The 27,605-nt window shown below is 40.9% G+C and overlaps 1 protein-coding gene across 1 annotated transcript in view; it reads right to left on the bottom strand.

The window, feature by feature from the left end:
• Positions 1-294: 294 nt before the first annotated feature.
• The window catches only part of RNF180 (ring finger protein 180), a 101,007-nt gene continuing 73,696 nt past the window's right edge, over positions 295-27,605 (bottom strand). The window contains exons 5-7 of the mRNA XM_084833316.1: positions 26,966-27,179; positions 18,414-18,539; positions 295-4,584 (exon numbers count right to left, since the gene is read on the bottom strand). Coding sequence (XP_084689442.1) covers positions 4,388-4,584; positions 18,414-18,539; positions 26,966-27,179 — 537 coding nt within the window. The 3' untranslated portion in view covers positions 295-4,387. The remainder of the gene's footprint in view (positions 4,585-18,413; positions 18,540-26,965; positions 27,180-27,605) is intronic.

Below are 27,605 nucleotides of genomic sequence, written 5' to 3'. Positions count from 1 at the left end.
TCTTCTTACGAAGTGTGGGGCTCTTCCGAGCTGCCTGTGAGGCAGCACGGGGTGGGGGTGGTTCTCCGGGAACCGACCTTGGAGTGTGGGCTCCGAGGTCGGTTCCCGGAAACTGACACATCCTATGGCCATCTAGCTGCTGACTAGCGGCCATAGCATTGCTCCCTAAGAGGCCAGCTATACTGATATATAATCCTAAACATGTAATATGTAGTAGAAACTGATAAGCAATATGAGGGAATTGCCCTACATACCTTTTGGGGTTAGTGTACTAGAATATTAATGTAAATGCATGAAGTATAACTGGTTTATTTTGTTTTATAGTTTGGAACAGAAATGGATATACACTGAATTTTTAAATTAATTATATTCATTTTAACAGCACCATAATTACACTCTTACAATATTTTCAAATGCAGTTTGTTTGTTTAGAGAATGACATTTAAAAAAAATCAGTGAATTAAAAAAGCAGTTAGTAGATATTGTTTCTCTATAGCTCCCCCGCATTTTTTAATGCTCCAAAGTACAAGTAGATTTTGGCTGAAAATTTACTTCACTCTTCTTTATGCTGAGCCAAGAACAACTGACCCATACATTTTAAAGAAAGACAAAACCCATATTTAAATATATTAAATTCACATTCTGAAATATATATTCATTCTTAAATAGTCCCAAGTAGCATTATTGAATATATGGCATTTTTTTAAATCTACATTTCTAAAATGGAATGTGCATGGACAAAATGTGCCATGTGTTGGTAGTAGCCAACTGGTTTCCTGTTTTATATTATATATACATATATTTCATTCTTATACTGGACTCCCACTGGTGTCTCATTCAAGGGATTACTCAGAGTCACAACTGCTGAGCTTTTGCAATGCTGCAGCATCAGAAGACAGTATCCAATGGTGGTACAACACTAGCACTAGTGACACTGTGCTGGCGTAAATCAATGCTAACACAATATCATTAGTGTTTGCTAGTACAAAGGTAAAAAAGCAGTGATTTGCTGCCAAAACATGGTGCTGCTGACAAAGTTTGGCAGCAAATTACTGTTTTGTCCTTTGCACAAGCAAGTGTTCATGATGCTGCACTAGAATTGGCTTATGCTAGTGCAATATCACTAACACAAGTGCAGTGCCACCACTGGATACCACCCAAATACTCGCAGTGCATTCAGTAGGACCATGTTTTGCTCTTTGAAATAAGCTAGTTTGGACAAACTTAAATACAAGGAAAACAACAACAACAACATTAAGTTAATAAATACAATGGACATTTATATAAATTGAATGACTGTATGAAGTACATCAGAAAACGGGTATATCAGAGAAGGCACAAAGACGGAAGGAAAGACAACCTCCTGTAAAATTGAGAATTGTGTGAATTGCTGCTAATCTGTGGTAAAATTATCTATCAGAAGATCTCTTGTGGCTGCACTATGATATTTGTCATTTGGCCATAAAAGACAGCGAATAGCTGTCAAGAGTATGGTTCACTTCTATCTGCAGAGTGATCCAATCAGAGCTAATCTTGTAAGAATCTGATCTAGTAAGACCTTTGCTTTGGCCAGCCAACTGAAGTAAGAAGACTGGATTTCGCCCCTAAATGCATAACTTATTTTGGATGTTCTCTTTTAGATTCATTTATTCATAGGGAGCAGTGGGAATGCCCATCCACCATCTGACCTCACACCAATCAGGCTCCAACTTGGCCTGACTACTGTCAGTGGCACCTGGAAATGACATTATCCTGAAGCACTGTTGGATTGAAAGCTGATCCAGCAGTGAAAGAGGTTGGTGAGCAATGGAGTAGGGGTGGAGGGTATCCTCATCCATTGTGATGAAACCATGCTCTCCTTTTAAATACAGTTTCAGTATGCCAGGCCTGATAGCACCCTCCCCCATGTTGATATTCACCAGCTTCCCCTTTCACTCCTAGGTTATCCTGTAACCTAACGGTGCTGCTAAGCAGTGTCATTTCCAGGCAGGCGGTTGCCTCATCAGTGCAAAAAGCAGGCAGCAAGCAGCTGCTGCTATGGCTCATGGCTAAATAGGACAGACAGTTATGTGATAGTGAAAGTATCTGCATTTGTATTCTAGTACTCCATCACAACCTACTGTCGCCGTACACTTAGAATTCTCATTCTGAATTTATTTTATGTTAGTTTTTTACATTGTTCAGCCCTTCTTGTTGGTATTCCTTTAACCAAACTACAACCACAAGTATCTACTTTTCACTCTGCAGCTTGTCTCACCTTTCTTGTCTATAAATATGAGTGTTTGTCCTTTTCTCTTTGCCATGCCTTCTTTTCCCTTGTGTTCATTTTAAAATATTATTTTTACTGTTCAGTGCTTTCACTTTGTTGCTTTCTTATACTCTCTTATACTCATTCTACAGTTCTTAATTCTTCTGGTAGCAATCTCTTGGTTAGACCAAAGATTACTTCAGTCTCACAACTCTGTCCATTTTCAGCACCTTATCTTTGGAATATATTGCCTACAGATATTCAAACAATTGAGCCCTTCCTACTCTTTATGGAGTGCCTCATCTATTTTCATACACCTCTAATTAACAGATATTTTCCTTTAGGTTGCAATCATAAGTACACTTACTAGGAGGATAACTCTTATTGAAGTCCACTGGATTTAGTTGGAGAAATCATGTTTAGAATCATTTCTCTCTTTCTCCGTTCTCATTCCTTACCCTCTTTACTTTTCCTTATGTGTCTGTTTATATGGACTGTAACGATGCGGGCAGAGTTTTGCTGTTGTTAACTCTATTTTTATGTTGTACAGCACCTGCTTTTCTTTTAGGCACTTAAGACATAAATATTGTATTATTATTAAAATCTATTCCTTGAGTCCCTTACCTGGAAATGCCAATCTAACTATAAAGGGGAAGAAAGTAAGATTCCTCTATCATTGATCTGAATGTTCCCAACATGGAGCTCTAGTATAAGAACGTAAGCAAGATCTCTTGCACCAAGTTAATGAAGAAGCATAATGATAATCTATCTGGATGTTCTATAGTACTTCCAGTTAGCTAAACTTCTACATATTTTGTTTGTGTGTGTTGTAAGAAGCTGAAATATATCTCTCTGCAATACTTTCAGTCTGTTACATCTAAGGGCAGTTCATAAATGGATGTAGATTACTTGACTTCTTAACTTGACTTCATAATAGTTGAATGTGTGAACCAATTCCATTGAAAAGCATTCTGTTTAAGATTGCAGTGATATGAAATGTCTGACAGTGGTGTTTGATCTGTGATGGCTCACTCACACATGCATTTCATCAATGAATGCTGCATGCATATGTGAACACATATGAGATGTGAGCTTTGCAATAATGGGCAACTAACTCTTCTCTGACTAACTAACTTCTTTCATAGCTCAGAAAATGAGTTGATTATCGTAGTCATATATCACCTGATATCTTGCAACATCACCCGATGACTTAAGCCACATCTAAACATTACACTTTCCACTTTGTTAGGCAGTGGCGTGGGAAGTGAGGTGTAATGTTATCACTTGTGGTGTTTGCTCTGTGAGTCGTGTGTGTGTGTGTGTGTGTTTTATTGCAATGTAGAAACATATTCCAATAAGCATAGGTATTATTGAAATGGAAGCTTTGCCTCTGTTTCCTTCCCTTAACTAATATGGTCATTTTGACTTCCTCTGGTACTCTCACAGACAACCAGAGAAAAAAAAGCTAGTTTGTCCCTGCTGCATGACAGGCCACTGCACCACTATGACCAATAACTTCTTCACAAGTCATATCCCACGTGAACCTACTGTAAATGTTGCACTTTACCCTCAAGTAGGATAGCATGCCAAATTCTCGTGGAATTCCTGAGGTGGAAAGCTGGAGGCTCAACATGCCAATCCCATGTGACACACTTTGAAAATAAGCAAAGACCTTACATGAGAACTACTTAAACCTAGCTTAACAGTTTAATGTGTGAGAAACCTCCACAGAAATCATTATATCTGAGGTGAAATTCTATGTATGATGACTGTTTCATACATATCAGCCATCACTTGATCTTGAAGCCATTGTCTGATGAACATGCATGTGTAAATCTGCCTTAATTTGCTTACAGGTTGCTAAAACAGAACCAAAAAGTACAGGGTTAGGAAATCATGCGTCATTTTAGTAGGCATTAGAAAAAGCATTAGATTTGACCATTCATTTCTATATACAAATATTTTCCTTCACTTCAAAATACAACAGAAAAATCAAATGATTAGAAAATGGATGCAATTATTCATGCAATAGCGTTCTCAGTTTTGTTTGGTAAACCCAAGTCTCATACATAATCTACATTCTTTACATCAGGGTACGTCTATTCTCTTGCCTGATGGCTGAATGAAACAACACAATCCTTAAAAAGGAAAGAAAAAGTAACAGAGAAAACAAAACACAATGAATCCTATGACCCAATTGATGGAATAGATGTAGATTATCACCATGTCCATGTCAAATCGCCATACCCGGCTATCATCCTCAAAGTCCATATAATCCATCCTGTGAGCAGCATGTGGGAAATGCCTTCGTGTAAAGGAATCTGGGCTCTGAAAACCTGCCGGACAAGTAAAAATTTCATATTAGTCAGACTTCTATTAAATAATAATAATAATAATTCATTTCATTTCTATACCATCCCAAAGCCGAAACTCGCTGGGCAGTTTACAACCATTCATAAAAAGATACAGCAACAAAGATAGCTAATAGGAGCCAACCTTGTTTCAAAACCTTTTATAACTTTATTTTTTTTAGATGCACAGGGAAAAGAAAGAGAAGGGAAGCTATATGCTAATGTATATCATGAATCACAGGTCAGAATTAAGATTGCCGGGAGAATTATCAACAACCTCCGATATGCAGACAATACCACCCTAATGGCAGAAAGCGAAGAGGATCTCAAGAGCCTCTTGTTGAGGGTGAAAGAGGAGAGTGCAAAAGCTGGTTTGAAACTCAACATTAAAAAAACTAAGATCATGGCATCTGGCCCCATCACTTCCTGGCATATAGAAGGGGAAGAAATGGAAGCAGTGACAGATTTTACTTTCTTGGGCTCCAAGATCACTGCAGACGGTGACTGTAGCCATGAAATTAAAAGATGCTTGCTCCTTGGGAGGAAAGCTATGGCAAACCTAGACAGCATAGTAAGAAGCAGAGACATCACCTTGCCGACAAAGGTCCGTCTAATCAAAGCTATGGTTTTCCCAGTAGTAATGTATGGCTGTGAGAGCTGGACTATAAGGAAGGCTGAGCGCCGAAGAATCTTTCGAACTGTGGTGCTGGAGAAGACTCTTACGAGTCCCCTGGACTGCAAGGAGGTCAAATCAGTCCATCCTAAAGGAAATCAATCCTGAGTGCTCATTGGAAGGACAGATACTGAAGCTGAAGCTCCAATATTTTGGCCACCTAATGCGAAGAGAAAACTCTCTGGAAAAGACCCTGATGCTGGGAAAGACTGAAGGCAAAAGGAGAAGGGGACGGCAGAGGATGAGATGGCTACATAGCATCACCGATACAATGAGTATGAACTTGAGCATGTTCCGGGAGGGAGCGCAGGACAGGAAGGCCTGGCGTGCTATGGTCCATGGGGTCACGAAGAGTCGGACACGACTGAACGACTGAACAACAACAATCATTGCCCAACTCCATTTGGCTCCTCCGCTGTGACGTTCTAGTTCTCAAACCATGAGAAATAGATATATAAGGGGAACATGGCCCATTCGTTTAATTGCCAAATCTAGTTTAACAATAAACCTCGCACAAAAGTAGAAATGAGGCTCTGTGCTATCAGATCACTTTCTCCTCAATTAGGTTTGATCTACTATGTTGATTTAGTTCTTTTCAGGCTTCATCTGAAAACAAAATATTCCAGATTTTACATCAAATCTTAAAAGTTTTTAGGGCACTATCCTATGCATGTTTAGACAGAAAAAAGGTCTAAAACTCCCAGCATCCCCCAGCCAGCACCCTTAGAGTATGTTCCTAAAGAATTCTGCACTTTAACACATCCTAAATATCACTACAAAATGTGCACCTGGATTTTCTTTCATCTGATTTCCATGTACGAAATGAATCTGTAGCTGAGAAAGCCTTGCCACTGGGGTGAAAACTATTTGCTCTCCACATATAAATCCTCCTTGTGTAGCACTCTCCAGAGGACTCTAATCAGGTTGGCTACATGTGATTCCCTTCTATTTATTTCCACTCTTATGGCAAATATAACACAAATATGCCAGAGGGCTATTTTTGAATCAACAACTTTGAACCATCTTGTAATCACTAATCAAAGCATAATTATGCAAACAGTTACTGACATTAGTTGTGACTAGTTAAGTTGCTCCAGTTGAGAAGATTTAGATGAATAGATGTAATCCTTGATTTGTATCTCTGTGTGATTTACTTTAAGCAAATCTGCATTACATTTGCACTGGATTAGACTTTATAATGCAATCATTCTTTATTCAAGAATAGCAGTTTTATTACTGTAATTGTTCTTGCTGTGGAAACCCAGTGATACATCTCATATTGCATTAGCTAAATGTCTGACCCAATTTTTGCCACCTGAACACATGGGTAACCCCTCTACTTCTTTAAGTAAAAGTAAAACAATCAAAAATCTAAAGCATAAGTAATGTCCTCACTGTAAAAAAACAACATTTAGTTTAAGAGTTAAGGCCTTACAAATTCACAAATTCACTGAAAAGCATGAAAATGGTAAATTTAGGTTCCGACCTTAACGTCTGTGCCATTTAAACTGTAAAGTAATTCTATAGACTCCAAATTAATTTAGTTTAAATGGTTCCCCACTGAACTGAACAAGGGAAGGGTGTGTTTGCCCATGACAATATTACTTTCTTTAGACCAACATTATGCAGCAATGAATGGAGAAGGGGTTATTTAGCTGTCAGGTGTGTTTTTACTTTTGCTTTGCAAAAGATATTAAAATATTTTCTTTGTTTTTAATCATTACTTTAGCTGAGCTTTTGGAAATTTGTTCAGTCGTGTCCGACTCTTCATGACCCCATGGACCATAGCATGCCAGGCCTTCCTGTCCTCCGCTCTCTCCCGGAGCGTGCTCAAGTTCATATTCATTGCCTCAGTGATGCTATCTAGCCATCTCATCCTCTGCCGGCCCCTTCTCCTTTTGCCTTCAATCTTTCCCAGCATTAGGGTCTTTTCCAGGGAGTTTTCTCTTCGCATTAGGTGGCCAAAATATTTCAGCTTCAGCTTCAGTATTTGTCCTTCTAATGAGCAGTCAGGGTTGATTTCCTTTAGGATTGACTGATTTGACCTCCTTGCAGTCCAGGGGACTCGAAAGCATCAATTCTTCGGCACTCAGCCTTCCTTATAGCCCAGCTCTCGCAGCCATACGTTACTACTGGGAAGACCATAGCTTTGATGATACGAACCTTTGTCGGCAAGGTGATGTCTCTGCTTCTGACTATGCTGTCTAGGTTTGCCATAGCTTTCCTCCCAAAGAGCAAGCGTCTTTTAATTTCATGGCTACAGTCACCGTCTGCGGTGATCTTGGAGCCCAAGCAAATAAAATCTGTCACTGCTTCCATTTCTTCCCCTTCTATATGCCAGTAAGTGATGGGGCCAGATGCCATGATGGTCGTTTTTGTAATGTTGAGTTTCAAACCAGCTTTTGCACTCTCCACTTTCACCCTCAACAAGAGGCTCTTTAGATCCTCTTTGCTTTCTGCCATTAGGGTGGTATCGTCTGCATATCTGAGATTGTTGATAATTCTCCCGGGAATCTTAATTCCGACCCGTGATTCATCTAACCTGGCGTTTCTCATGATGTACTCTGCATGTAAGTTAAATAAGCAGGGTGACAATATACAGCCTTGTTGTACTCCTTTCCCAAATTTGAACCAATTGGTTGTTCCATGTCGGGTTCTTACTGTTGCTTCTTGACCCTCGTACAGGTTTCTCAGGAGACAGGTGAGGTGGTCTGGTACTCCCATTTCTTTAAGAATTTGCCACAGTTTGTTGTGATCCACACAATCAAAGGCTTTAGCATAGTCAATGAAGAAGAAATACACGTTTTTCTGGACTTCTCTTGCTTTCTCCATGATCCAGCGAATGTTGGCAATTTGATCTCTAGTTCCTCTGCCTCTTCTAAACCCCGCTTGTACTTCCGGTAGTTCTCGGTTCACATACTGATGAAGCCTAGCTTGTAGGATTTGGAGCATAACCTTGCCGGCATGTGAAATGAGCGCAATTAACTAGAATATGGACCCTGAATATTTCATTGTTCTCTACCCAATTTGAGTGTGAAGGGTATTTCACCACATTTTGACCATTCCTTTCCAAACAAGCTTCTGCTAACCAATAAACCTGACATTTTCACCATTATTAAAAGTGGTCAGTACTGTTCGCTCCCTTTTAGCAAATGGAAAGGCAAAGGATATAAGGGAAGCAGAATCTAGTTTTTCCAGACTTCTAGTAGAAATTTAGTGCAAAGGCTAAATTTAAATGTTGGAGGCATTTTTAAACAATGATGACAGAGTGCTTTAGGTCTTGCAAGACTGGTTAATATCCAGCTTTCAAAACAAAGTTTCATGTCCTTTTCATTTTTTCTGATAGTTACACACATACTAATAAGAATAGTGTTACACACACACACACAAATAAGAATAGCTGATGGAGAGAGAGATTCTCAATAACAAAAGGCTGTTTACATCACATGCCTTGTAAGAGGTTCTTCTCTTGAGAATACCTGGGATGTTTCACAAAAGAAAAGGCTCTCTTGTCAACCATTTTCTCCATGTCTTCTTTACAAAAGGTACTCACTCTCAAGGTCTTCAGAAATAGTGATGTCTCAGGGAAACAGAAAGTGAGAGCTGTGTTTATGGAGATGGTAAGGCAAACTGTGGTAATATATCTTCTGTAAAATAAACCTGGAGAGTAATTAAGGATGGACATCAAGAAACTGTTCTGTGTATCTGCCACAAAACAGGTGAAACTATGTATTTTATTAGAATAATAAGCTGTTTAAAATGTTCCCAAAAGTTCCTGTACTGGGGTATTCGAATCTTTTTAAAAACAGATCTATTCTGTTTCAGGATAAAGGTTACTTGCTTAGGCATAATGCTTATAGAACCAAGAGGCCAAGGTGGACTGATAACTGAATCAGAGACAGTCGGGTTTTGCTCTGAGAAATGAACCGTCTGTGGTTCAATTAACACTCTCCTCTCATCTTCCTTCTTTCAACTGCTTTTGTTTCCTTGCATTGATTTTTGTAGCATTTAAGAAATGAACCACTTTCCCCTACCTCAAGAGAAACAATAAGCAAACATCCATTAAATGGTATCATGTGAGATGATGCAAAAACATCATTTTCATTTTATTATGAATAGAAGGCAAATAGCAACCTGATGGAAAACATACAGGATTTTTTTTTAAACCTAAGTAACTTACCAAATAGAAGTAAGTAAATCAAAAGGCAGCTAAGACTTTAGCACATTCTAAGCAGAGAGCAGTAACTGCATTTTTCACAGCTCAGGGGATTTTGCCAAGTGAGATTTACCCTTGTATGATGATTGTGCAAAGCAATTTATATATAGATGTGAGCAGTGTGTGATGCTGAGAAAATCATGTGGAAAACAGTCACTCAGTTTCTTTTTAGGCCTCACAGCAGGTGGCTAGCAACAGCTGTTAATGAAGATAACAAATATGGGTGAAGGTTTCTAGATGAGAAAGAAAAATGGCTGAACAATTTTTTCAAGATAAGTCTTGAAAGTTTTCTGTTGAGACTTGAATGTTAATCATCAAACACATATTGGAATTTAAATTTAATTTTAGAAATTAAATCACCCAGATATGGAACACAATATATGCATGAGGAAAATAGGAAGATGCCTTGAACCAGGTCAGATTATTTGTTCATCTAGCCCGGTACTGTCTGCTCTGATTGGCAGGATCCAAGGTCTCAGGTACAGCTCATTCCCTGCTAGCTGATCATTTTTATTTGAGATGCCAGGGATTGAACCTGGCACTTTCTGTGTGTAAATCACAAGATCTATCACTGAACTGTGGTCTCTTCCACTATATAATGGACTAGTAATCTTATACCTTGACTATGGCAACCTTAATCTCTCTTGCTTCCCTTACTGCATGTCAGGCCCTTTCACCTCTGTTGAGAGCTTCCCCTCCCCTCCAGTTTCCCCATAACCACTGTCTAAATTTCTATTGTAAGCGCAACACAGAGGTGTAGTGTTCTTCCCCCTTTCTGTCACATTTTACCAATGTCTCTCGCATCCAAACAACAAGCTTTAGGAAAAATTCAACTGGACAGCATGTCTATGTTCATCATCTGATCTGTGCTATCAAAATGGTAGAATCTACAAATACCTTTCCCTTTGCCCTCTCTGCATCCTGAATCTTCCACAAAGACTTCTATTTCGAAATCAGTGGCTTCAGCGGAGGTGAAAAGGCTGTGAAATCTTTGAGTGTGGTTCAGTAGCGATGATCAGGGAGAGGGGAAGGAGCAGCATTTTAATGACATCAAAGTCTCTGCATTCCCTCCAATCTCTGAGTGAATATATGTACTTCTCCTCAACCAATGCGCAGATGTGCAGAGGTATGCTTCCTTTTGCATCCCCTACCCCAAACACAATGATCAACTGTAGCTTAGATTAAGCCGTAATAAATCACTAGAAACAGGTGGCGTTCACCCAAGAATTCGTCTCTGACAATAACTTCTTTCTGTGATCAATTTTTGTGTGAAATCTTGAATATGGCAAATATAATGCCAGTAAGTTCTAGAGATGATCCTGAAAACCATTAATATTCACCCATCCCAGGAATGTTACCGTTATCTGAAAGTTTAAGTAATTAACAAGATGTTAGGAAATATCACATTGTGATTTGTTGCTATTTTAAATCTGTTATTTAAGTATTGAGCACATCTTGTGCTGAAGTTAAACAAATTAGTTGGCTGTTTCACAGAAGCTGGTGACACTTTTTATCATATAATTTCAAAATAGCATTAAGATAATTGCAGAAATGTTTATAGGGGGGTTTGTTCTCCTGGCAATTCAATTAAATGAGAGCTGAGTCTCGCATGGCTGTGCATGTACACAGGTGCACACACACATTCATGCTAGTAACATTGAATCCTATACTTGCGTTCCGCTGTAGCCCTGCCATACCAGTGGGACACTGCATATGGCACTGCCAGGAGAGACATGCCAGCAGAACAGCTAAAATGGATAGAAGTCATGGGTGGGACATGGGTGTCACAGGGAAGGAGCTCATCTAAGCCATTTCCTATATACATTAAATTCACGGCCACACCCTAGCGATGGCACAACTTTACACAGTCCTGGTACAAAAAACTTTTCTTCTCATTAGTTTCATTGGGAGGGGTAAAAATGTTAAAATAGCCATGCTTGCATTGATGATGGCCCTATCCATGAGAGCATTGAATATGGTGTAATTCAGCACCCAATCACAACACACCACCACCAGTATTTCATAGAATCACAGAATAGTAGGGTTGGAAGGGGCCTATAAGACCATCGCGTCCAACCCCCCAATATAAATTGGCATTTATATATCCCAATCACAGTGACACCATAACTTAGATGATATGATGTGTGGCATGGGGCTATGTCTCTCTGGCCCATGTCGCCTACCCTTAGAGCTCACAAGGGGGAACTTTGGTGATGGAGAACTATGGAAATAAGGCACTTTGCACACAAAAAGAGCACTTTAGCACAAAACTGCCTGGCTACACAATACACATGGGAACTTGAGCACATATCTTTCTTTGCCTAGAATCTTAACAGGCATCTTGGCAGACACAAATCACCCAACAACACTACAACAACAGGCAATGCCAGGACAGAGCATTTCACACAGGTAAGCAAGGGAAGTGAAACACTTACTGCAATGTTACCTTACCTGCTGCAACTGTCTCCCATATCTCCTCCCACTCCATTTGCTATATGTGAATATTTCAACTTATCTGCACTGCATTTCTCTAACACTCTTTCTCACAATAGTGGCGAGCAGTGGCCTCCACACATGGGAGGCAGTGGCCTCCACACACGGGATCCACACATACAGGTAAACTCTCTGTTGGCAAAGGCCGCTCAAACCATTGCCACTGCTGGCTGAACACTCATGAATGTTTTTGCCTTGCAGAATCTCACCCTAGACATATGGAGCAGAACACACAGCCACTGCACACACAGCATTTCACTACAACCTATGAGGAGGAAGTATACTCACAGACACTGCTGAGGAGGAAGCAGAGGTAAGAGACCTGACTGAGCAGCAAGGTGGCACCACTTAGTCTTCTCTCTCAATTTCTCACAAATACAAAAAACAACAACAACCCAGGTCCAAGGACCAAGTGTTTCAGCTGCTGACTAATTGCTCATTATGCTCTCTGCGTGTCTCTCCCTGCTGTTCACAAGGTGTTCTCCCAGAGGTACATAATCCATCCCGCACTTGTTTTGTGCTGACCAGCAGCAGTGACTGGCATGTTCCCAGCTGCTCCTCCATGGGGTTGCTAATCTATTTGCTCTAGGCAGGCTCCTGTATCCTTGTAAGCTACAAGACAGACAGTTACGCAACAGGTGAAGATATCCCTATCATGGAGCTGGTCCTCATAAGGAATACTATACTTGCTACCCTGCTGTCTGTTCAGCCACTGCCCAAGGCACAGGAGTCTTGCTCACATGACTGGTTGGCAATCCCACATATCTTTTCTTTCAGGATCTCCTCCAACATCCCAGACTTTGTTCAATAAAAGCTTTGCTTTTGCCACAAATGTTGTTTGTTTGTTACATCCTAGTAGGACCTCACTTCAACTGGCCTCAGGATGGGATTGGTGTGTGTGGGGGGGAGGCAGGGAGTCTCATGGACTTGGGGTGGTGGCCTTTCCTCTCTATGTTCACTCAGGTCCTCTAGGGGGTAGATGCTCAGGGTGCACAAGTGGGATGGGTTCTGTTTCCAGAGTATATGAGGTAGTCGGGTGGTGGGGGAGGAAAGAGGATAGAGTGGCATTTAGGCCTACCGAACACCACCTAGAAGGGCTAGCAACATAGAAGGGATTCTGGTCTGGGTTGCCAGAGGGAGGGGTGGGCTAAAAGAGCTTGTTGGCTCATGCAGGGGCCAGCCATGCAGTGCTCCTGCAGATTGGTTCAGGTGTGCTCCTCACATTTCTTAATTCAGGCTTGTAGAGTAGATTTGAACTAGGAATCTCCAGTGTATAGAACATAAGCTGTTCCATCCAGGTAGGCCTCTCTTGCAGCCCCTGTGCTTCTGGAATCTATGACTGGGTCTTGGAGCTGGGAGGAAGACAAATGTCCCATGATATGTCTGATTGCTGCCTGCTGTTGTGGCTGAGTGATCAGGGAACTACTTTGTGGGTTCAAATCCAGAAGTTCCTATTCTTTTGCCATTCATGCATGCATGCATGCATGCATTCATGCATTTAATTTAATTTAATTTCTATACTGCCCAGTAGCCAAAGATCATGCCTTGACATGACTTTCCTTTTTCAGGCATGCAAAAGGTGAGATGGGGCATTTCCCCCCTTTCCCCTGGTGGAGCTCACATTCCTGTTTCCTGCTTCCCAACCCAAATAATTCTGGTTACTTCTGGCTGAATCAAGTCATTACATGAGATGTAAGTTTAAAAGATGGCAGTTACTATGGTCTGAACCTTTCCAGAACAACTCCCTTTTGGAGTGTGCAGTTATCACATCTTGAAGTGCCTATTATTATTTGTAGGTACATATGACAGAAGTGAGCATGTAACTAGCAAAGTGTGCAGTTATTTTAATTATATGCAAGATAATATAGTTCATTTTCTGCATAATGTACTGTACCAAAAGCAAATTGTTGATTTTCCAGTGATTCAAAACTATGTTGTATCACACCACAGTTTCATAAGTTAAGTAGGTACAGAGCAAAGTCCATATTAAAAAAGAAGGGAAAATAGAGCAGCTTTCAGCAGACTATTTTTCTAAATGGAAGACAAGGCAATGTAAAACAACTACAAACCTGTGCAATAGTATTTTGTACTAAGGATTGTTTACTTTACCTCTCATTTTATATACAGCTGCTTTTTGGATATTGTGTTTTCTCTGATATAATGAAAGTTAAAATAGATCTATTTTTCCCTTTAATGAAAAAAATGTTTTATTAGGAAACATTCACAAACTCTCTGTAGCAATTAATCTTGTGTACTCAAAATGTTCTGAAAGTCTAGAAAGGTGAGAAAAGAAACATAATGCATCATGTTTAAAACATGGCCCACTGAGCCTTTGGGAGGAGTTACCTAAAAGGCTTTAGAGATACTATAAATATTTAATCAGTCCTACGGTATACAATTTAGAAAGAAAAGATAACAAGTAGTTTCCTGACATGGAAACAGAACTAGGGAGGTCCGCTATTGAGGGTTCTGCTAAAAGAAACTAATTGAAAATTATTTGACACGTGTCCATTTTTTTTAATGCTCTCAGGGTTTACTGTTTTGTGTAGAAATTCTCAAAAGAAAAATAATCTGGATTTGTTTAGATATTGATGATACAAATTGGAAGGAGGAGAAGGGGGGATCCTACTGGTCCAAATTATAGTACTAATCTTACTCTTTTACAGTCAGTACTGAAAATCAGATTTTTAACTGAATGCTAATTATCAATTGACAAATAGGTCAAGAAGCAGTGTTTTTAATCTATGAGTATAACAATCCAATTGTTATTTAATGCATTCATTAATGACTTGAAGGTACTCAAAGTTGTTGGGATGTATGAGAATTTTGTTTGTGTTTGCAAATCATGCCAACATGTCCCATTCACAAATCCTGAAAGCAAATGTGAGAAGGAATGCAATTCTCAGGAAATGTATGCAGTTTTCTGAACTTGTATTTGAAAGTGCGCACTTCTGAAAATGCGCATTTATGCAGCTGCGCACTTCCCCCCCAAATCCGCATGTTCATGCTTCAACCTATGGGGGAAAATGCACATTTCCAAACAGGGGAAAATGTACACTTTTTAAAATGCATATTTTGCCCAAACTGAAAATGTTCATATTTGGGAATAAGAACGAGGCAAACTGAACTTTGAGGAGGAATTTGGAGAACCTCAATGAGCTCGAACATCACACATTCGCTCACCCCTAACAAAAAGGTATACTTCTAACATTTATTTATTTATTTGATTTGTACCCTGCCTTTCCACCTAAAAATGGCACTCAAGATGGCTAAAATGTGCAGGTAATACCAAATTGGAATGCACTGACAATAGTTTGGAGGATGGGATCAAAATTCAAAACTACCTATAGTTCACAAGAAAACAAATAGAATATAATGTAATAAGTGCAATGTAAGAAGAGTGGGTAAAGACAAAATTATTATTTGGGAAATGTCCATACTTTTAGAAAGGATTTAAAAAGCTGAAAAGAATCTAAGAGGAACACCAATGAAAAGAGGTATGGAATATGAATGAGTAGGAAAGAGAAAACCAAAATAGGACATCAGGAATAACTCTTGAATAGTGGAACACTGAATAAGATTTCCTAAGGCTATGAAGGACACATTTGTTACTGGAGATCTTTAAAGAGCAGGTCTGAGAAGCTGGATGAGTTAGGTGGATTCCATCCTTGAAACAGAAAGAAGATATGGATGTCATCTTCTTATTACCAAATAAATATCCAAAGGTGAAGATGAGAGTACATAAACTTTTGACAACTTCCAGCATTATCTCTACTTCTGTCAGGGGCTTCAAACTGATGACCCAGATGGTCCTCTCAAATCTTGTTTGTTCTGTCATTATAAAGATCTTCCAAAATGTAAGAGCTGTCCTAGTAAGTGTTTCAGCAAGGTTACAGAATTGGCTGAACAGACATCTCGCAGGAATGCTTTAGGTATGGAATATATTGAGAAAGTAGAGAAAAACCAGTAGCCCTCTGGTTTTCTTGTAACCCTGTGATCCTCCTTCCTAAGATCCCAACAGTATTTCTGCAGGTTCATTCCTTTATTTGACATCTAGCCAGATCAACTTTTGGAAGTTGCTTTCATCAGATCTGTCATTTTACACGGCATGATTAGTCTTTTCAAAGTGACATTCAGCAAACATGAATACTAGTAACAATGTATGTCCCGTGTTGTATTTATGCCAGTTATGTAACAACAAAAATATTTGCTCAGCACAAGCGCAGTAGACCAACAGTATTCACTGAAAGGTAAAAAGGCACAGTCTTGCTTTTGTTAAATTTTGCCTGGGATCAGAACTACAAATATACCATAGGCCATTGAATACTTCTTGTCGCTTTCAGTGCTGAAAGACTGCCCCTGACTGATCCAGTTGATGTACTTCATTGGAAGATACTTTTGTGTCAGCTGGTTTACCAGTCTTGAATACAGTACCCTTTGGACCAAATTTTCCAATCTGTGTTAAAAGCTTGGCCTTGTAGAACAGGCTTTCAAATACAGAATTCAGTTCAATACAATTGAGTCACTAATTTATGTCACGATGGGGCCAACCAGAGACCTGGAATGTCCTGAACTGATGCTAGCAGATGGTATCTTTGTTCTTTTTCTGCCCTACTTCTCATCAGTCATGAGGCAGAAAGGACCTCAGCTTAAGCTAGTCTCAACTATTCCATGTCCTAGCGCCATGATACAATGTTGCATATTAGAGGGTAATGTCTGCTGCTGAATTAGGATAGAGCGAATTGATAGATTGGTGGGAAGACTGCTGGTAAATGAACAGTGACTTTCATTTATAATTACTGTTACCCCTTTATTAGAATATAAGATTGGACAGCTCATTACATAGGGCAATAGCAGGCAAATGAACAAAATGAAAAACAAACTTCAGGTGATTTATATCCATATTAGGTATTTTATATCTGACAAAACTGATAGTGAGATGCAGGAAAATTGCGAAATGTTCAGGACTCAAATGTTAGAACATCGTACATGGTGCCTAGACTAGTCTGTCAGTACCAAATAGACCCACCTATCTGGATAGTGGTACCACCCTATTCTATCTTTCATTGTAGTGACCCAGAACTTTCCTACTATGCATTCTGAGACAGCATTTAGAAACATGCAGTGATTGGCCCCAGAGAAAAATGGCATCAAACCCATTGCCATACATGCCCCATACACGAAATGCAAAACAAAAGAACCTAGTGTATTTTTGGGCTCACTCTGAAGCTGAGTTTTATTAAAGATGTTTATTCCTTTCTAAAAGAAATATGTACATCCCTTTCTAAATCAACTTGGTCTCCCTTTCTCTCTCTCTCTTACTTTATCTCTCTGTCTCTCTCTTCCTCTCTCATCCTTCTTTTTACATAGCAGACATATTTGGTGAGCTAACCCAAACATAGAACCTGAACCTCTGAAGGAAGGCAAGGTATCAGAGATAAAGTAGAAAGCATTGGAGGGAGATGAAAATGGAAGGGGCCAAGGGGATGTATCGACGGTAGGGTTGCCAGGTTACAGTCCAGAAAATCTGATTTACCTTTAATGTTGCTGATGTAGCTGCTGCATTTCCTGTCTATTTCTTCCCATACCCTTCTTCTCACCTCTTGTCTGCTTGGTGTAGCAAATGGGGCATTTGGGCCTCCTATGGGCCCAAATGGGGCCTCATAGCAGGTGGGGGAGTGACAGAAGCGTGGGTGGGAGGCACAGCGGCTGCACAATCTCTTCCAGTATTGTTAATATGAAAGGTGAAGTCGGGTTCTTTGTATTGCAACCTGGCAACCCTAATTGATGGGAGGTTGCAATTAATCCAACAAAGAGGAGGGAAAAGTATGTGCAAGGATTGTAGTAAGAAGTGATAGGAAGAAATTGGAGATTAAATAAACTACCAGTGGAAGTTCAGATCATCCCACTTTTTACATGAACTTACCCACCATACTTTTATTATATAACGACTTCAGGATTTTTAAAATGGGAAGTGGTATATTAATATTCTTAAATAAATAAATGAGGGCTTGGTCTTATATATATGAGGGCTTGGTCTTCCACACACACACACACACACACGAATGAATGAATATGAATATATATATATATATGAGGGCTTGGTCTTCCATATATATATGGAAGACCAAGCCCTCATAAAGGTATGTCTTCCTTTATAGGCTGTTGCAATCTCCAACTGGATGATCTTGCTATTTTTAGACTGGATATACAATACAATTTACTAGAAAACCTATTCTCATGAGGAGTATGACCTAATTAGGTCAATGCATATTTGTGAATATTGAATTTTAGGGCTGCAATTCCATACACACTTACCTGAGAGTAACCCCCATTGAACACAATGGGACTTACTTTTGTGGAAATATATGTGGGATTTCACTGTAAACTGCTGAAGTGCTAAGGTAAAATAATCAGCAATACTTTTCTTACCTTCAATAACTCTGAATGCTTTCTTGCAGCTAGGGAGGGGCCAGTTTGCTAAACTTGATTCTTGAAACTGTTCCTTTAATTTTGAATATTCCATAGGAAAGTGAGTTTTTGTGGAATTGTTGAGTTCTGCAATGTGGGAGAAGAAGAGAAAGATACTTGATACACATCTTAACCATTTTATAATGTCAATTTTGTAAGTACCCTTCAAATGAGATCTTGAAGACAGATCTGCTTCTTTCAGAAGGCATTTTAAGTATATTCTATCAAGACAAATGCCACAATCTAGAGAACCATGTAACTAGTTCAGAAGTTACCACTTAATTAGGTTTTGGGGCTTGTGCTTTTTATAAGAGCTGCCCTTTGTGCTGCATGGCAAACTGGATCTGAAACTTGGAAGAGTTTCAAAAGCAGTTCTTTATACAGCATGGACGCCTACAATTGCAAAAGGCTGCAATTGGGATGGTGCTCTTGCACTAATGTCCTGCTTGTGGCTTTCCTGTGGGCAGCTGGTTGGCCACTGTGTGAACAGAGTGCTGGACTAGATGGACTCTTGGTCTGATCTAGCATGGCTCTTCTTTTGTTTTTAAGACTTAGCTTGCAATCCTATGCATCCTTGCCAAGGATTAAGTCCCATTGAACTTAGTAAGTATGCACAGGACCAGGCTGCAACAAAAGTAAAATTTTTTAAGTAAGCCTTTGGGCATGCATAAATTAGTTTTCACATTGTAATCGAAAGTTGCAATCCTATCTATCTTTTTGAAATCAGTGATATTTAAGCATCATTAGTTATGTAGACGGTTATAGTCTAGGGAGAAAACACACAGAAAATTACAAAAAAGCACAAACTTTAAGCAGAAGTGCTTCTTATTAACGGTTAAAGAAGCTGGGTATATGGAATGAAGGAGCCCTATTTGTAAACTTTGCTGCACCTTGAGGTAGGTTTCAGTTTTTTACCTTTTGGTGTTGGATGCTGTTTCTGGGAATCTAATAGGTTTCAATACCTAAATTGCCAAATCTTTCCCCCTCTGCTTAAAGTGCATAAACAGACCCTTTGAAGAGTTATAAAACTTGAATGCTCTCCATATATCACGGAGTCCATCGTCTGCTGTGGTTCTTGTTATATGAAAGGCAATCATAAATACATGTGCATATCAAGAATTCCACTGACTGTGTTTCTGGCTCCTTCCCCAGTCTGCTGTTCCACATCTGTCTGTGAAGAAATTCTCATGAACTTTTGTATTCATGGTTCTTTATTGCATGATCTTTGTATTCTTTTATTTCAGAAACTGGGGTGAAGGGTGGGTAGGATTTCAAATTATTAGCCTCTAATAAGAGCTGCATACTCTGGAAATCTTTGATTTTAGGCAAAAGCATAATTAGAAGGAGATATATTTTTATTAAGAATCACTAAATAAATAGTTTTATACCGGCTCTGATAGTCTGATTGCCATTAATAAGGATCTTAGGCGGTGCTATAATATTGTATGGTACTACTTCACTGAAAAAGAAATCACTGGATTTTTCCTTCTCCTTTTATTCCATCTTCCTCCTAGGGCTTCTTCTTCATCATCAACTTCTTCACTCTTCATCTATCTTCTATTTCCTCCATTGGGTAACATCCCTTCCTTTTACAGAAGGAGCTTCCTGTGATGGAAGGTGCTTCCTCTTATGCAGGAACCCTTAGGGCACAATCCTAAGTAGAACCATAGAATCATAGAATAGTAGAGTTGGAAGGGGCCTACAACCCCTGCTTAATGCAGGAATCCAAGTCAGAGCATCCCCGACAGATGGCTGTCCAGCCTCGTCTTGAATGCCTCCAGTGTGGGAGAGCCCACCACCTCCCTAGGAAATTGGTTCCATTGCTGTATTGCTCTAACAGTCAGGAAGTTTTTCCTGATGTTCAGCTGGAATCTGGCTTCCTGTAACTTGAGCCCATTATTCCGTGTTCTGCACTCTGAGATGATCAAGAAGAGATCCTGGCCTTCTTCTCTGTGACAACCTTCAAGTACTTGAAGAGCGCTATCGTATCTCCCCTCAGTCTTCTCTTCTCAAGGCTAAACATGCCCAGTTCTTTCAGTCTCTCTTCACAGGGCATTGTTTCCAGTCCCCTGATCATCTTTGTTGCCCTCCTCTGAACACTCTCCAGTTTGTCTGCATCCTTCTTAAAGTGAGGTGCCCAGAACTGGACACAGTACTCCAGATGAGGCCTAACCAGTGCTGAGTAGAGGGGAACTAGTACTTCCCGGGATTTGGAAGCTATGCTTCTATTAATGCAGCCCAAAAGAGCATTTGTCTTTTTTGCAGCCACATCACATTGTTGGCTCATATTCAGTTTGTGATCAACAATTCCAAGATCTTTCTCGCTTGTAGTGTTGTTGAGCCACGTATTCCCCATCTTGTAACTGTGCACTTGGTTTCTTTTTCCTAGGTGCAGAACTTGGCATTTGTCCCTATTAAATGTCATTCTGTTGTTTTCTGCCCAGCGCTCCAGTCTATCCAGATCACTTTGAATTTTGTAGGGATGGCGGAGAATTTCTCCCTGAATCTTTGGGAGGCCGAGCACTGAGGCATTCTGCCCCCTGAAAGTGTTGCGGAAATTCTCCGCCGCCCCCCCACCCCCCCCGGGATGGGACTTACCTTCAGCGAATGTCCCTCTCGGCGGCGGGTCCCGGCGACGGTTTGGCGGCGTTTCGTCGAGGGCGGGGGCCGGTCTCCCGACTGGCTGCCGCCGCCGCCATTACAAAATAAAAAAGTAAGTAAAAAACAAAACAAAACACACACCCGTGATAGGCTACGTGATGATTTACGTAGCCTATCACGGCTAGATTTCCAAAGTCAGCCGTGATAGGCTACGTGACGATTAACACAGCCTATCACGGCTGACTTTGGAAATCTAGCCGTGATAGGCTACGTTAATCGTTACGTAGCCTATCACGTTTTTTTTTTTTTTTAACTTTTTCTTTCGCGGCCGGGGAGATGGGGCGCTTCCCCCCGGCCTGAATTTCAGCCGGGCGAGGCGGGACGCCTCCCCCCCTCGCCTGAACTTCGGGGGGAGAAGCGAAGCGCCTCCCCCCCACCGTGAATCACCCCTGCGAAAAGGTAAGTGACTTTCGTACATCCCTAGAATTTTGTTTCTGTCTTCCAAAGTATTAGCTATCCCTCCCAATTTTGTGTCCTCTGCAAATTTGATCAGCATTCCCTGCACCTCCTCCAAGTCATTAATACAAATGTTGAACAGCACTGGGCCCAGGACTGAGCCCTGCGGTACCCCACTCATTATCTCTCCCCAGTTTGAGAAGGTCCCATTGATAAGCACTCTTGGAGTCCAATTCTGTAGCCAACTGTGGATCCACCAGATTGTTGTTTCATCTAGCCCACTTTGAGCTAGTTTGCTCATCAGGAGATCATGGGGGACTTTGTTGAAAGCTTTGCTGAAGTTGAGGTATATGATGTCTACAGCTTTCCCACGGTCTACAAAGGAGGTTACTTGATCCAAAAATGAGATCAGATTTGTCTGGCAGGACTTGTTTTTGACAAATCCATGTTGGCTTCGAGTAATCATGGCATTGTTTTCAAGGTGCTTCCAGATGGATTGCTTTATCATCTGCTCCAGAATTTTCCCTGGGATTGATGTCAGACTGACTGGTCTGTAGTTCCCAGCTTCCTCCTTTTTACCCTTTTTGAAGAGAGGGACAACATTAGCCCTCCTCCAGTCATCTGGCACTTCCCCCGTCCTCCATGATTTCTCAAAGAGAATAGACAGCGGTTCTGAGAGTTCTTCTGCCAGTTCCTTTATTACTTTAGGATGCAGTTCATCTGGCCCTGGAGATTTGAACTCATTCAAAGTAATTAGGTGTTCCTTGACCCTATGCCTATCGATCTCAAGCTGCAAACCTGCCCCTTCAGCCTGTACTTTGCCTTTGCCAGGGGGGTCATAGACCCTCTTTTGGGAGAAGACTGAGCCAAAGTAGGAATTGAGCACCTCTGCCTTTTCTTTGTCATCTGTTATCGTTTTGCCATCCTTATTTAATAGCTGAACCACCATTTCTTTCCTCTGCCTTTTACTATGCACGTAGCTGAAGAAAGCCTTTTTGTTGTTTTTAGCATCCCTCGTTAACCTCAGCTCGTTCTCAGCTTTAGCCTTCCTGACGCCATCCCTGCAATTCTGTGCTATCTGCCTGTACTCTTTCTTTGTTACTTGGCCTTCTTTCCACTTCCTATATATGTCTTTTTTTGTTTTCAGGTCATCCCTAAGCTTTTTGTGAAGCCACATTGGCTTCTTCTGTTGTCTTCCACCTTTTCTTCTTGTTGGAATGGTTTGTAAATGTGCCTTGAGAATCTCCTTTTTTAAAAGCTCCCACCCTCTTGGACTCCTTTTCTTTTAGAGTCGCTTGCCATGGGACCTTACTGATCATTGTTCTGAGTTTATTAAAATAAACTTTCCTAAAATCCAGGGTACGCGTTTGACTACACTTGGCTTTTGCTTCCCTTAGAACCAAGAACTCAAGTACAACATGGTTGCTTTCCCCCAGAGTTCCTGTAACTGCTACTTTATCCACTCAGTCATCTCTGTTGGTTAGGATCAAGTCAAGGATAGCCAATCCTCTACTTTCTGTAGGAGGAAGTTATCCACCACACAAGTCAGGAATTTCCTGGAGGGGCCATGTTTTGCAGAATTTGTCTCCCAGCAAATATTGGGGAAATTGAAGTCCCCCATTACTACTACATCATGCTTCCTTAAAACATTGGCTATTTCCTTTTCAAAAGTTTCATCCTCATTTTCTCCTTGGTTGGGTGGCCTGTAGAAGACTCTGACCACCAGGTTCCTTTTATTCTTTGCTCCATTTATTTTGATCCAGATGCTCTCGATGGGATTGCACAAGGAGATTGCACAATCCTCTGACTTTGGAGGCGACCGCCTATCCACAGCAAGGCAGGAGAGGCATGGGGGGATCGTTCCCTCTGTGCATCTCCTGCTTTGCTCTTTTTCTGTAGACAGCCATTTTCGGCTGTCTAGCGGCGGGAGGGCTGACTGGGAGAGGAAGCTGCTGTATGGCACATAGGATGTGTCATATGCACAGCTCCGCTTTCCCCACCCTGGGCTGCCCCCAGCCCCGCCCCTTTTCAGTTGCTCCATGCTCGTCTTCTGAGCGCGGAGGACAGGCCTTCTCCACACTGCCTCTGAGGCAGCGCAGACAAGGAGGCATGTCGGATTTCCGGGAACCCACCTTGGAGCGCGGGCTCTGTCGGTTGGTTCCTGGAATAGAGCATATCCTATGGCCCTCTAGACAGTGTCTAGCGGCCATAGGATTGCTCCCTTAATCCATTAAAGAATGGTCTATAGAAGCCTTGTTCCGACAGAGGAAGAAGCTTCCATCAGAGGACACTTCTAGTTAGTTAAAATAAACCAGGATTAAACCCTGGTTTGAAATGCCCTGAGCATTTTGTAAAAGCCAGAAATACAAGCTAGACATTTTTCAACAATGAATAAAGAAACAGAGACCACCAGTGGCCAACTGGGTTGTTGTTCGTTTATTATATATTATTTAATAATACATATTATTAATATTACTGTTTATTATTACAAGGGCAGAAAGTTGTTGTTTGTTTATTATTATATATTTTTACTCTGAGGGATAGGTGTTTGAGGGATTTTCTACCTGAGGTGCTAAAAATAACTTGGCCAGCCTTGAGTACTATATACTTTGACTTGGGCTGTGTGCCCTATTTGCTATTCTGCCTCAGGCAGCAAAGTATCTTTGGTCAGTATACTTTTTGTATACTCATCTACTCTTGGATTTCAGTATGTGTTTGAGGTCAATGATAGTCCAATGTTACTTTCTTTCCCATTTCCCTTATTTCAGCACCAACTTAAGTTTAACCAGGATAAATCATTTATTATTTTCCAATATTGCTAAAATTCTACTAAAATTAAAAATGTATTTATTGCATGCCCAAAGGGTCATAACATTATCTCAGAATATCCAAGAATGCACAAGTAACATATCATGCCATAAAAAGAAAATATCAAGGCCTGATTTAGATGACACTCTTCAGATTTCTTTGCTGCTCACAGCTGGGAGTGGAAGCATGGTTGACATGCCTGTCTCATTTCTGAAGATACCAGATGTCAGTGCACAGGCATAACATTTGAACAGGTTGCATGTATGTAAAATCTAATTCATGTAGAACGAGTTCACTCAGATGATTCCCAGATCTGGGACATAGTATATGCTGTTCAGGCATAGGTGTGTTGAATTGGAGCATGTATACCCTATTCCAGGGGAAGGGAACAACTGTTCTGCCAAGGGCTGCATTCTCTCGGGTCCATGTTCTGGGGGCTGCATGCTAGAGTTGGCAGTGGAAAGGGCAGAGCCACCCCACTCTTTCTCTTAAGATCATCACTCCTCTCTCTCAAGAATCGAGAGAGAGAGAGAGAGAGATGCTACTGATGCTGTTCTTAATTACTTCAAATACTTTTTCTCTCTTTCTCATCCCCCCGCCCCAAGCATCCTATAAATTTGAGAGAGAGAAAATGCTCTACTTTCCTCCAGTGTTATTGGTACTCTTCCCTTGCCCTTTCCCCCAGCCATTCTTGCTTCTGAGTCACGTCTCACTCTCTTCTTCTGCTGCTCTGTTCCTGCTCCATGAGCTGCACCTCTGCTCCTCCATTCCTTCGTTATAGCCTTTGCTCTGTAACAGTCTCTAGTTCTAACCCCTATCTACCTCCTTGCCTTCTACCTTTGTCTGTCTCTCTTTGTGCCACCCTCCATCTTTCTCCTCTCCTAGCTTCTGGCTTTCTTGTGCCTGTTTTTCACTTTTCCTTCTCTTGCATGTCCTTCCCGTCTTCTCTTCTTTACTCACAGCCACCCTACTCAGCTTTTTGGGTGCTTTCCCCCCTTTTCCTCCATCATTTTGGATTTTTCCCTTTCCTTTTCTCCTGCTAAGCTCCACACCCCAATGGCTTCCCCCCACTCTTTTCCTCCATCTGCAAGGAAAAGCAGCGGGAGCCTCATCAGCAGGGGCAGAGAGGAGAGCTTGGGGTGGGATGCAAGGGGATAGCTGATGGCAGATTCTTGGAGAGAGGGGAACAAAGCTCAATGTGGTTCTGGCCATGGGGCCCAAGCTCTGACAAGAATGCTCACGTGCAGCACAGTAGAGATGGGAGTGCCATGGGGAGGCTTGGCTGAAGGAGGAGTGGCAGGACACAGGCGGTGGGTGGAGCCATGGAGAGAAGGCTGGTGGTAAAGATCACTGTGGAACAACAGCAAACCATGGCGGGGCCCAGGAGGGGGTGGGGCCCAGGAGCAGAGGTCGATACACTGGATGGGAATGCCCTGCAGGGCCAGCAGTTTCCTACTCCTGCTCTACTGAAGTATTATACCACTTGTGGATGTCCAACAGATGAGGGCATCCACTGCATATAGCGACAAGCTCAGCAAAGAATATAACCCAACCTTGGCCCTAGTCTTGAGGAAAGCCATCTGAAACCTCAATGCTCCTTCACAATACTATTGTTTTTCATTGCCTTTGCGATTAATAGGCTGCCTCCCCAGCACATTCATATAAGTTGTTTCTGCTACCATTTTGGAAAAGCTAGCTATTTAGTGGGTTACAAACATCTTCCCCATCCAGCAAAAATTACTCTGGAATTTTGTGGACCAATTACTTGTCCTTTTTAAAAAAGTGTCCAAGTGATTATCTATGAATGTGCTATATAATGGACAGCAGAATAAATGAGCTAGATCTTCAATTTCCATTGAACCACAAATACATATTATCTTGTCTCTGGGGGGGCGGGGAGACACACACACTGAATACTCTTTCCTCTGTTACTGCAGATTTTAATGCTGGAAACTTAATAGGAAAAAAGCTCTCTGGGTTGTAGGACCTCTATGCGCAGTAAGATAATGCTTGTACCCACACTCTAATTTCAAAAGTTGCAGCTCTGGAGCAAAAAAGGAATGGATTACAGCTAGACTGATTTGTGTTGCTATGTCTTTAAAGCTCTGAAAGGTGAGTGCTTTGGTGGTAATTGAATTCTTCGCTAGTACTTTGACCGAGATCACACTGTGGAATAACTTGTAAATTTGCTGTAGCCACAGATTTTTATACAACATGCTTTTCTGAGTCTGTTCCATCAGACAGAGTTGGCATGTTGTCTATTGCTATGTCAAGTCTAATGGGACAAATATGTTGGATGTACCTTAAGGAAGTTCAGTGTACGAAACTAATAATCACTAAGGCTCAAGCTAGACTACAAGGCAACAGATCCATGTGCTTAAACCTATATCTCCCCCAATTATGTGGAAAGAAGGAGGTGAGGCATGCATGAAAAGTGCTTGTCTCTCCATAACCTATGTTCCCAATTGCTTTTCTGCCAGCACTGCTCACTTCTAGTATCCAAGCCCAGTTACCAGTATATTGTGTTTAGAGTGTAGTCCTTAATTAGCCCTAAACATTTACTTTAAAAAGGACATGTAATTGGTTACTAGTACTTATTAGGTAAGAATAACGATAACTGATGAAGTATATTTTTAAAAGCTTTTTACCTGATTGAAAAAAAACTTGGGCAATGGCAGTACGGCACAGAGGACATGGGGTGCTGGTTGGGTTATCTTTGGCGAGTGTGCGTAGGCAAGGTTCACAGAAGATGTGGTGGCATGGATAGCACATGTAAGGATTAAAGTAGACATCCAGGCACACTGCACAGAGGTAGCTTTCCTTATCTTGTCTGTGTTTGTGCTCCTCTTCTGTATTCATAGTCTACAAGAGGGGGAAAAAACAAATCTTTGCCAAAAATGATTTTAGTCAGTCAAATAAGAGATGTAACACATTGTATAATATCATCAAAGTGAATAAAGACCTTATGTGCCAAGTTTAATGTATAATTATTTCTGCAAGATAATCCTAAAGTGCAAATATTATTTTTGAAGTTATGTGAAGAATTCTAGGTGGGTCTAGAACAAAAAGAAAAATGTTTCAGTCCAACAGTTGAAAAATAGCACAATTTACCTAGCTTTCTGTTTAATGGCAAGTTTTGTCATCCCTTGTGGTGAGCACATTATATGGACTATTCTATGGCAATTATTTAAAAAATGGGTCTAGAGGTATAAATTAAGGTATGTGGTTGCTTAGCTTTCTTGTATCAAATTAGCTTCTCATATAAGGAAACATTTGGTTGAGATACCT

This window comes from Heloderma suspectum, chromosome 2 (assembly GCF_057233095.1).
Source record: "Heloderma suspectum isolate Gila_16-S chromosome 2, 16-S_ref, whole genome shotgun sequence".
Lineage (NCBI taxonomy): Eukaryota > Metazoa > Chordata > Lepidosauria > Squamata > Helodermatidae > Heloderma > Heloderma suspectum.
The sequence above is the reverse complement of the archived record's forward strand: the minus strand, read 5'-3'. Positions and strand labels throughout refer to the sequence as shown.